The 12,156-nt window shown below is 50.8% G+C and overlaps 1 protein-coding gene across 1 annotated transcript in view; it reads left to right on the forward strand.

Annotated features, from left to right (window-relative positions):
* The window catches only part of SPAG17 (sperm associated antigen 17), a gene marked incomplete at its 5' end in the record, with an annotated part of 180,206 nt that overhangs the window by 123,511 nt on the left and 44,539 nt on the right, over nucleotides 1-12,156 (forward strand). The window contains 3 exons of the mRNA XM_089665542.1: nucleotides 1,059-1,161; nucleotides 8,535-8,637; nucleotides 11,848-11,968. Coding sequence (XP_089521668.1) covers nucleotides 1,059-1,161; nucleotides 8,535-8,637; nucleotides 11,848-11,968 — 327 coding nt within the window. The remainder of the gene's footprint in view (nucleotides 1-1,058; nucleotides 1,162-8,534; nucleotides 8,638-11,847; nucleotides 11,969-12,156) is intronic.

Here is a 12,156-nt window from a genome sequence, read left to right on the forward strand (position 1 = left end):
GAGGGGTAGTAAGAGGAACTGAGCTATTGGGTAACTACTGGGAGGGGTAGTAAGAGGAGCTGAGCTATTGGGTAACTACTGGGAGGGGTAGTAAGAGGAGCTGAGCTACTGGGTAACTACTGGGAGGGGTAGTAACAGGAGCTGAGCTATTGGGTCACTACTGGGAGGGGTAGTAACAGGAGCTGAGCTATTGGGTCACTACTGGGAGGGGTAGTAACAGGAGCTGAGCTATTGGGTCACTACTGGGAGGGGTAGTAAGAGGAGCTGAGCTATTGGGTCACTACTGGGAGGGGTAGTAAGAGGAGCTGAGCTATTGGGTCACTACTGGGAGGGGTAGTAAGAGGAGCTGAGCTATTGGGTCACTACTGGGAGAGGTAGTAAGAGGAGCTGAGCTATTGGGTAACTACTGGGAGGGGTAGTAAGAGGAGCTGAGCTATTGGGTAACTACTGGAAGGGGTAGTAAGAGGATCTCAGCTATTGGGTCACTACTGGGAGGGGTAGTAAGAGGAGCTGAGCTATTGGGTCACTACTGGGAGGGGTAGTAAGAGGAGCTGAGCTATTGGGTCACTACTGGGAGGGGTAGTAACAGGAGCTGAGCTATTGGGTTACTACTAGGAGGGGTAGTAAGGGGATCTGAGCTATTGGGTCACTACTGGGAGGGGTAGTAAGAGGAGCTGAGCTACTGGGTAACTACTGGGAGGGGTAGTAAGAGGAGCTGAGCTATTGGGTCACTACTGGGAGGGGTAGTAAGAGGAGCTGAGCTATTGGGTCACTACTGGGAGGGGTAGTAAGGGGAGCTGAGCTGCTGAGTCAATGCTATGAGGGGTAAAGCTGAGTTGCTGAGTCATTGTTGAGAGGGGAAAGCAGGGGAAGCTCAGCTACTAAGAGACCCAACCTGACAAACCTCTGTGCTTCTGCTGGCAAATTTTAGGATGAATTACTGCACAATGTCTGCAGCTATAGGGGTTAGTGGGGGAACTTGTTCTAAAGCTCGTTTACTTATAAGAAGGATATTCGTATAAGAATGTACAGTACATCGACACATTTCTTGTTTCCAGGAGATATCACCAGTCTGTATGAGAACGCTGTGTCTCTGCCACCACCCCCTCCCCCGCCAATGGCCAAACCGCAGCGGAGCGTACAGGACTGGGATGAACTCAGGTAACAGTCTTGGAGTCTCATTTTTACTGTCATTAATAGAGCCCATTACAGTGATACTATTGGATTAACATTGTCTTATTTATTGGCGTTTTCTCGGGCATACCTGCACATAGCATGTATGTCCGCAAGCCAAAGTCCTTGGCGTCATTCTTGACGCGAACCTCTCCCTCCAACCGCATGTCAAATCACTCACAAACACATGCAGGCTCCATCTTCGCAACATTGCCAAGATCCGCTCCTTCCTCACCCCAGACACAACCAAACTTCTAGTACACTCCCTCATCATCTCACGCCTTGACTACTGCAACTCCCTCCTCACTGGCCTACCCCAGTGCAGGCTCTCCCCGCTCCAGACCATCCTGAACTCAGCTGCCAGACTCATCCACCTCACCACCCGCTCCACCTCTGCCACCCCCCTCTGCCTCTCCCTCCACAGGCTCCCGATTGCCCAACGCATCAAATTTAAACTCCTTACCCTGACCTACAAAGCCGTTCACAACACTGCCCCTGACTACCTCACCAATCTGATCACCAGGTACCACCCTACCCGTACCCTTCGCTCCTCACAGGACCTCCTTCTATCCTGCTCCCTGGTCTCCTCCTCCCATGCACGACTGCAGGACTTCTCCAGGTCCTCCCCCATCCTCTGGAACTCACTGCCCCAATCCATCAGACTGTCGCCTTCTCTATTCACATTCAGGCGCTCCCTCAAAACCCATCTCTTCAGGGAAGCCTACCCCACCCTCACCTAACGGCCATCCTCCCTCATTCCTCCCACCACTTCATCCCCCCCAGCCACTTCCTACTGTACCTTTACCCCCTCCCTCCTAGATTGTAAGCTCGTAAGAGTAGGGCCCTCTTACCCCTCGTACGCTGTCTGTCTTCGTTGTACTGTGCCATGTATTGTCCCCCCCTATTGTACAGCGCTGAGCAAACCCTTTGGCGCTATATAAACTCGTAGTAATAATAATAATAATAATAGCATGCCGGGTTCATGCAGGCAGGAGGAAGCATTCCTCCCCTCCCCCACTGATCAGTCTGTACACCAGTGGCGTCCCGATGCAGCTGCGGGGGGTGCGCGCCGCACCGGGTGACACCAGACCCGCTCCACAAAAAGATTGTCGGCTTGCTTTACAACTTACCTTTTCGTGGAGCGGGTCCGGTGTCACCCCGCATAGGTTGCATGCTGACGATCCCCCCAGGATGGATCCGATCTGAGGATTGGGGAGCATAATGGATCGGACTTCCGATCCATTATGCTCAATCCGCAGATCCGATCCATCCTGCGGGGATCGTCGGAGGGGGTGTCACCAAGTATTATCGCACCGGGTGACACCAACCCTAGGGACGCCCCTGCTGTACACTGTACCTTTGTAACAAGAGGCTGGGGCAGGGGCTGATCTGTGTCAAACATTTGTAAACAAAACCTACACGGGGATTAGAATTTACATGATTGTGTCATCTCTGAGCTGGCACTTCAGCCCGGGAAGTAGATGGTGACCCTGGATGATGCTTGAATAAAGATGGTGCTGTCCTGTAATCATCCCTATAAAAGATATATACCTGTTCTCGGTCAGTGTAGGAGAGGGGTGCACAGTGCCAGGATGAGGTCCTTCAGCACCAAATTTGAAAAGGTCAAAGTGCCCCCCCTATTAAATGTGAGCTACTTTAGCAGTATAGGTTGCAGGCCCTCTCTCCTGCTGAAGCGCCCAAGGCGGCCACCCCTCCTACCTACCCTTCACCCCGGCCCTGAGGACACATCTATAGGTCGTCTGGAATGATAGAGATCCTTAGACATTCCTGAGCTAATGATAGCGTCCCCAACACCACAATAATGAAATCTGTGCCTGCGACTGTACACATCTGTGCCCCAGAATCCCTCTCTTCACACATGGCTGCCATCTGAGGGAACTTGTCACAACTTGGATGATTCCCTGTGTGAGCCTGCCAGACACTGACATATAAGTTGTGTATTGATGATACCTGGGGGGGGGGGGATTTATTAGATCTTGAATACTGAAAATCAGAATAGAGCCTGTTTCTGCTGAGTAAAAATCCATTCCTGGCTGTGGATGATGTTTATATTTTCCATACAAAGCTGAATCCTGGAGCAGAAACACTAATCTGATGAACAGACACAGACTGAACGTCCAGCAGTCTAGTTAATCTTTATTGATTCAGGCAGGTGTGCAGAGCAGAGATCCGAGCTGCAGTACTAGGTATTGACCAGCAGATACCAAAGGCTTAAAGTGTTACTAGACCCAGGACCCTTCAATCACTATATCCGCTCTCCCCGGACCCCGCATTCACTGTATCCGCTCTCCCCGGACCCCGCATTCATTATATCCGCTCTCCCCGGACCCCGCATTCACTATATCCGCTCTCCCCGGACCCCGCATTCACTATATCCGCTCTCCCCGGACCCCGCATTCACTATATCCGCTCTCCCCGGACCCCGCATTCACTATATCCGCTCTCCCCGGACCCCGCATTCACTATATCCGCTCTCCCCGGACCCCGCATTCACTATATCCGCTCTCCCCGGACCCCGCATTCACTGTATCCGCTCTCCCCGGACCCCGCATTCACTGTATCCGCTCTCCCCGGACCCCGCATTCACTGTATCCGCTCTCCCCGGACTCCGCATTCACTGTATCCGCTCTCCCCGGACCCCGCATTCACTGTATCCGCTCTCCCCGGACCCCGCATTCACTGTATCCGCTCTCCCCGGACCCCGCATTCACTGTATCCGCTCTCCCCGGATCCCGCATTCACTATATCCGCTCTCCCCGGACCCCGCATTCACTATATCCGCTCTCCCCGGACCCCGCATTCACTATATCCGCTCTCTCCGGACCCCGCATTCACTGTATCCGCTCTCCCCGGACCCCGCATTCACTGTATCCGCTCTCCCCGGACCCCGCATTCACTATATCCGCTCTCCCCGGACCCCGCATTCACTATATCCGCTCTCTCCGGACCCCGCGTTCACTATATCCCCTCTCCCCGGACCCCGCGTTCACTATATCCGCTCTCCCCGGACCCTGCGTTCACTATATCCGCTCTCCCCGGACCCCGCGTTCACTATATCCGCTCTCCCCGGACCCTGCGTTCACTATATCCGCTCTCTCCGGACCCCGCATTCACTATATCCCCTCTCCCCGGACCCCGCATTCACTATATCCGCTCTCCCCGGACCCCGCGTTCACTATATCCGCTCTCCCCGGACCCTGCGTTCACTATATCCGCTCTCTCCGGACCCCGCATTCACTATATCCCCTCTCCCCGGACCCCGCATTCACTATATCCGCTCTCCCCGGACCCCGCATTCACTATATCCGCTCTTCCTGGACCCCGCATTCACTATATCCGCTCTTCCCGGACCCCGCATTCACTATATCGGCTCTCCCCGGACCCTGCGTTCACTATATCCGTTCTCCCCGGACCCTGCATTCACTATATCCCCTCTCCCCGGACCCCGCATTCACTATATCCCCTCTCCCCGGACCCCGCATTCACTATATCCGCTCTCCCCGGACCCCGCATTCACTATATCCGCTCTCCCCGGACCCTGCGTTCACTATATCCGCTCTCTCCGGACCCTGCATTCACTATATCCGGTTGTCGTCTGGTTGTGTCTTTATGGAATGATAGAGATCCTTAGACGTTGTTGCGCACAGTGGACACAGGAACATTAAGATCTCTGGAGATGGACTTGTCACCTTGAGACGGTCCGTGCTTTTCCACCATTTTTGTTCTCCAATCCTCAGACAATTCTTTGCTGCTCTTCCTCTCCTCCATGCGGCCCACAGAGACACACAACAGAAAGGTGGAGGCCATTTGTCACCATTGTCCCCGGTTGTCGGTGGGATTTCTATGTTGTCAGCTCCTGGTCATGGACACGGGGAGTCTAATGACAAATTACAGGAGAATCACAAACTTGGAATGCAATTATTTCTTACAATTTTCAGAAGGTGCCAATAATTTTGTCCGGTCCATTTTTGGGGTTTTGCGTGGAATGGGTCAGATTTGGTTTTTTGTTTCTTTACTTTTTTGTGTCACCGATACAAACCAAAGAAATAAACTCCAAAACATTTGTCATTGCAACAATTTTCAACAGAAAAGCAGCGGTGTCAAGATTTGTACCCATGACTGTACCCATGACTGTACCCATGACTGTACCCATGACTGTACCCATGACTGTACCCATGACTGTACGGGTAGTGTTGCTTGAGTAATTTGGCAATAACCCGAACACTATTGAAGTCAGAGGGAATTCAGGGGGGCTATTTGGCAGTTTGGAAACCTTGTTTGGGGGCTTCTATGGGGTCTGCAGCCATGATGGCACTTTTATAGGGGTGGGCCTTCAGAAATCAACGCCTTGACCAATCAGTGGCTTTATTGTGAATGTGGCGGCTAATCAGAGGCTTTGTGTACTTTAGAAGGTCCTACCCTTAGAGTAAACTGAATCAAAGGAGCCCGTTGGCTTCATTGTGGATGCCGCCAAAGTGGCATTTGGGGGAGGTAATTGCTCCCACCCTCTGATCGCAGCAATCCCCATAGCAGTGACATTATACATCACAAACAGGTCCTGGGACCCCTCTAGTCATGTACAGTTGTGTTCAAAATAATAGCCGTCAGACATCACTAACCGGATCAATCTCTGTTTTTGGTGGAAATGATATTTCTACATGGCAGATAATTTCCTAGCAGGTGTAGTAGAGTCATAGAAATCCAACAGACCCGACAGTCATGACATGCATGCTGCTGATTCTGTGTCATTGAATCACTCATTGAAAGGGGCGTGTTCAATATAATAGCCGTGTGGAGTTCTATTAGTGAGGTCATTCATTCTTTGAAAAACAGGTGGCAATTATTGCCCTTATTTAAGGAAGGAAGGCAGCAAATGTTGGACATGCTGGTTACAGTGCATTTCATTCTGAAATTCTGAGGAAAATGGGTCGTTCCAGACATTGTTCAGAAGAACAGCGTACCTTGATTAAAAAGTTGATTGGAGAGGGGAAAACATATAAAGAAGTGCAGAAAATGATCGGCTGCTCAGCTAAAATGATGGCAAATGCTTTAAAATGGCAACCAAAACCTGAAAGACGCGGAAGAAAGCGAAAAACTACCATTGGAATGGATAGAAGAATAGCCAACATGGGGCAGACTCAGCCAACAATCAGCTCCAGGAAGATGAAAGAAGGTGTGACGTTCCCTGTGAGGACTCAGCCAACAATCAGCTCCAGGAAGATGAAAGAAGGTGTGACGTTCCCTGTGAGGACTGTTACAATTAGAAGACCCCGATGTGAAGCCAAGCTATCTGCAAGAAGTCCCCGCAAAGTCCCACTGTTGGGAAAAAGACGTGTGCTGAAGAGGTTACAATCTGCCAAAGAGCACATTGACCGGCCTAAAGAGAAATGGGGCAACATTTTGTGGACTGATGAAAGTAAGATTGTTCTTTTTGGGTCTAGTGGGCGGAGACAGTTTGTCAGACGACCCCCAAACACTGAATTCAAGCCACAGTACACTGTGAAGACCGTGAAGCATGGTGGTGCAAGCATCATGATATGGGGATGTTTCTCATACTACGGTGTTGGGCCTATTTATCGCATACCAGGGATCATGGATCAGTTTGAATCCATCAGAATACTTGAAGAGGTCATGCTGCCTTATGCTGAAGAGGAAATGCCCTTGAAATGGGGGTTCCAACAAGACAACCACCCCAAACACACCAGTAAACGTGCAACATCTTGGTTCCAGACCAACAAGATGGACGTTATGGAGTGGCCAGCCCAATCCCCGGATCTTCATCCAATAGAAAACTTGTGGGGTGACATCAAAAATGCCGTTTCTGAGGCCAAACCAAGAAATAGAGAAGAACTGTGGAATGTGGTCCAATCATCCTGGGCTGGAATACCTGATCACAGGGGCCAGAAGTTGGGGGACTCCATGCAACACAGATGTACAGCAGTTCTCAGAAACAGTGCGACTACAACCAAATATTCATGAAGTCATTCAAAGGAAAGCAAAATCTTCAAACATTTCTCAGTTTATATAGTGAATGTTGGAGTTTGTAAAGAAGAATACAAACACTGCGATTTTTTTTGAACCGTCTAATATTCACTTTTCTTCCATTTTTTTAGAGGAACAACACAAATTTGATGTATTTTTCTTCATGTTGTGATTTGGAATAGAATGTGTCGTGTTCCCAATGCATTTGTGTGGATGGAAATAAAAGGATTAGAAGGATTTGCAGCTTTAGTCACTTTTTTCAACACACGGATATTATTTTGAACACAACTGTATATCAACAGTGTAAACAAATCACTACACCCAAGAAACATCAGGTAAAACATTTTCATTAAATACTCACCACCAGAGGGTACTGGGGACCTCTCTGGTGATTCAAAAAATAATGTATTTAAAACTTGGATGCAACTGTCTGAGATCATTGCTGTCTCTTGTTATGTTCCTGGCCCAGGTGCCGCCATATTGGTTATAAAAACTTTAAATGGGGTTTTTTAACAACAATAGGGGGGGGGGGGTTCCGGTGGGCCAAGGGCCCTCACCCTGTTGCAATTTAGAACCCCCTCCTCTTTCCCCCATTGTGGCTTATTTCTAACCCTGGGCCTGGTTGCCAGGGTTAGGGGTTGGTAAGGATGGGAAGGTTATGCCCTTGTTGGTGAGGATGGGAAGGGTATGCCCCTGTTGGTGAGGATGGGAAGGGTATGCCCTTGTTGGTGAGGATGGGAAGGTTATGCCCTTGTTGGTGAGGATGGGAAGGGTATGCCCCTGTTGGTGAGGATGGGAAGGGTATGCCCCTGTTGGTGAGGATGGGAAGGGTATGCCCTTGTTGGTGAGGATGGGAAGGGTATGCCCTTGTTGGTGAGGATGGGAAGGTTATGCCCCTGTTGGTAAGGATGGGAAGGTTATGCCCCTGTTGGTAAGGATGGGAAGGTTATGCCCTTGTTGGTAAGGATGGGAAGGTTATGCCCCTGTTGGTGAGGATGGGAAGGTTATGCCCCTTGTTGGTGAGGATGGGAAGGTTATGCCCTTGCTGGTAAGGATGGGAAGGTTATGCTCCAGGAAGATGAAAGAAGGTGTGACGTTCCCTGTGATTATGCCCTTGTTGGTAAGGATGGGAAGGTTATGCCCTTGTTGGTACGGATGGGAAGGTTATGCCCCCTGTTGGTGAGGATGGGAAGGTTATGCCCCCTGTTGGTGAGGATGGGAAGGTTATGCCCCTGTTGGTAAGGATGGGCTTTGAAGATAGTTAAAGGCTCAGAGGTGAAGGGTGGGGGTTTTGAATTCTTCCGAGAGGGCAATCCCAGGAAAGAAGAGACTGACCTCTCAGTATATTGTATCTTCAGGCTGGAGATCCAGGAGAAGACGGATAACCTGGCCGCCATGAGGAACAGAGACATCCCTCCATACTTCCAATCCGAGATGGCTCCACAATTCCTCCAGAACCAGGTGAGATCCAGCCATCATGGCCCCTCATACAGTATGGCTGATATATCCCGACCAGCTCTGTGATGGCATTTTATACCATTTATGGACTGATACTCCAAAAACATTATTTGTTTACAGTAAAGCTCCAGTTTTCTTCTCAGTTATAACAGATGATTCCAGTCACCAAATCTTATGTAAGATAAAACACACCGTACCAATCTTTCAAAACCAAAGGTTCAATCTTTATAAACCTCCAACGTTCATTCAAATTAATCTCCTGTGATCCCGCCATGAAGGTCCTTATTCAGGCACTTCCTGTTATATGGTGACAACTGTCTCTCCCTTGTGCATTGTAAGCCCACCATATGCTGAAATGGTGGAGACTACAAGCCTCTGTGATGACCGGTATGGTCCAGATAGGGCCAGGTAGAGCCTGAGGTGACGGGGGGTGGTCTCTTGCACAGTTCCTGCCCAAGCACCCCCCGGAAGATGAGAGAGGTTCTGCAAGGGTGGTGGAAAGGTGCAGTGACTCTGTGGGCCAAAAATTGAGGGCGCAGGTGAGCAGGAGTACAGCTGAGGATGTGCCAAGTTCAGTTAAAGGTGCGGTTGAGTCCCAAGTCTGGTCTAGTAGCAGCTGAGTGGGAAGGCACCAAGCTGAAGGCAGGATCAGAGTCAGTCAAACGTGGGCTACAAGCCGTCAGTGAGGTACGAAATTTCCAGGCGGGAGCATTGTCAGTAATCCAGGCCAAGGTCTCAAACATTAGCAGGCAAGAGTAGTCTGAAAACAGGTCACGAAGAATCCGGGTCAATCGCAGAATCGGAAAAAGTATCGGGATCAAGAACATAGGAACAAGACTAGAGACCATTCAGCAAAGAGCTTGTGCAGAGCTCTGGTTTCAAGTAGCCCGCTTGGCGGCATTGGACGCACGCGTAAGTCCACGCATGCATGTGCTCATACTTGCTCGCAATGATGCATGTGCACTTTGACACGTGTGCCCGATTATGCGAACATGTATTAGCCTGACAGCCGGTACATCGTTCCTGACACCAGAAGCCGGTCCATGATGAGGAGCCAACACTGGAGCGTGTGTGGCGGGTAGGTCCCGCGTGGTGCGGCGGCAGTAAGTCCCAGATTGCCGAAAACAGTGTATTTCAGAACTAGCAACACAGTACAACCGGGCCTGGTGGGGATGTTCACCCGACCGGGGTCACTTACAACAGTTCAGCACAGAGACAGCAGTGACGTAGACTCAGGACTGCCACGAGGAGCAAAGTGCAGCCTGGCCGGTCCAACCCAATGGGGAGCTTCCTGAGAAGGTACACGTAGTCCCTACTCTTTCCCTACTCCACCGTAAACTTGACAGACGGGTGACCTGTCCCTACACTAGCCACCTGCAAAAAGCGCGCCAAAACCTGGGGTCAGAGTCTTAAATAGACTCTGCTTGACCCAAGATGGCCACCAGGGTCACATGGGATAACGGCATCCAAACGGAGCAGTGCCCTGTGTGACCGAGGAAGTCATTGAGAAACCCAGTTCCCGTCAATGGTCTAGCGCCACCTGCAGTGGAGAAAAGAGATTGCACCTGCCTACAAGTGCATGAAGACAGGAAGCGGCACCACTGGGGTGGGGAAAGGGTGGTGCTGGGAAATGCCTCATTTTCCCCATTTTGGGGCTCTTCAGGATGGTTTTTCGATGTCTGAGAAACTTCAGAGTGGAAAGGATTGTTGAGAGTTAAATCTGGTTGGTTGGAATGCGTAGCCATGCTTGATTCACGATGTCCGAAGGTCTTGGGATACGAATGTTGTCATGTCTACAGATAGTGAAGCCAGTGCCGGGACAAGGCCACCTAGCACCCGGGGCGAAGATGGCAAACAGCCCCCCCAAATGTATGAGCATTGTGTGTCAGCAACCCCACCCCCGCCAGAAAAAAATATTTTAAGCAGTAATCTTCACACTTACCCTCAAAGCAAAAATTCCCTTTTCAAGTCAAAATCCCCCCTCCCAGCTCAAATCCACTCCCTCCCCAAATCTCCCCTCCTATCACAAATCCTCTACCCCTCAAATTTCCCCTCTGAGCATAAATCCTCTCCCTCCTCTAAATCTCCCCCTCCTAACCCAAATCTGCTCCCTCCCCAAATCCCCCTCTCCTAGCACAAATCTCCCTCTCCCAGCGCAAATCTCCCTCTCCCAGCGCAAATCCCTCTCTACTAGTGCAAATCCCTCTCCATTAGCTCAAATCCCACTCTCCCAGCGCAAATCCCTCTATCCCAGTGCAAATCCCTCTCTTTTAGCAAATCCCCCTCTCCCAGCGCAAATCCCCCTTTCCCAGTGCAAATCCCTCTCTTTTAGCAAATCCCCCTCTCCCAGCGCAAATCCCCCTCTCCCAGCACAAATCCTCCTCTCCCAGCGCAAATCCCCCTCTCCCAGCGCAAATCCCTCTCTCCTAGTGCAAATCCCCCTCTCCCAGTGCAAATCCCCCTCTCCCAGCGCAAATCCCTCTCTCCTAGTGCAAATCCCCCTCTCCCAGTGCAAATCCCCCTCTCCCAGCGCAAATCCCCCTCTCCCAGCGCAAATCCCTCTCTCCTAGTGCAAATCCTCCTCTCCCAGCGCAAATCCCCCTCTCCCAGCGCAAATCCCTCTCTCCTAGTGCAAATCCCCCTCTCCCAGTGCAAATCCCCCTCTCCCAGCGCAAATCCCTCTTTGCTAGCTCAAATCCCTCTATCCCAGCGCAAATCCCTCTCTCCTAGTGCAAATCCCCCTATCCCAGCGCAAATCCCTCTCTTCTAGCAAATCCTCCTCTCCCAGTGCAAATCCCCCTCTCCCAGCACTAATTCTTCCCACAAATCCCCCCCCCCGTCATAAATTCCCCCAATCATCCCTACTAGCACAATCCTCCAAATCTCTCTTCTTAACATGAATCCACCTTCCTATTAAAAATCCCGCTCCCAAATCACCCCTTATAGCACAACCCCCAATCCGCGCCCGGGGCAGCTGTCCCTCCTGCCCACCCCTTGTCCCGGCCCTGAGTGAAACAGACTGGAAGGGTGGGGACCCGGGGGGGGGGGGTGATTGTATATTTAATGAGACATTTGCAGTCGTTTTACGATGCACCAGGCAGAGTCCGCGGTCTCCAGTCGGGGTTTACATCTGCCTGCTGAAACATTTCAAAAGGAGTGTCTGTTGAATGTTCTTTCCTCCCAGCTACTAACCGGCACCTCTTGTCTTCTCAGCCTCCAGACATGGACGCCCTGTCCAATCAGCTGCCCCCGTTTTCTGCTGCCTGGGAGGAGGAGGAGGAGGAGGGGACAGAGGAGGAGGAGCTGGCAGTCAGTATCGAGGAGGAGGAGCTAGGTGTGTGTGACCACCAAATTGTTCTAAGTTGCCCCACCTCCTGATTTGTATTAGAAGTTCATTGGATGCCATTTTCTGAAAGTAACTTTCAAAACTGCAGAGAACCCGGGGTGAGGGATACAATACGGATTTGATTGCATTGTGTGTAGTGGTCAGTTCCTTCAATATACAGAATAGATAGTTGTACC

The sequence above is a fragment of the Staurois parvus genome, unplaced genomic scaffold (assembly GCF_062004578.1).
Source record: "Staurois parvus isolate SC_StPar_1 unplaced genomic scaffold, SC_StPar_1.0 ptg002233l, whole genome shotgun sequence".
NCBI lineage: Eukaryota > Metazoa > Chordata > Amphibia > Anura > Ranidae > Staurois > Staurois parvus.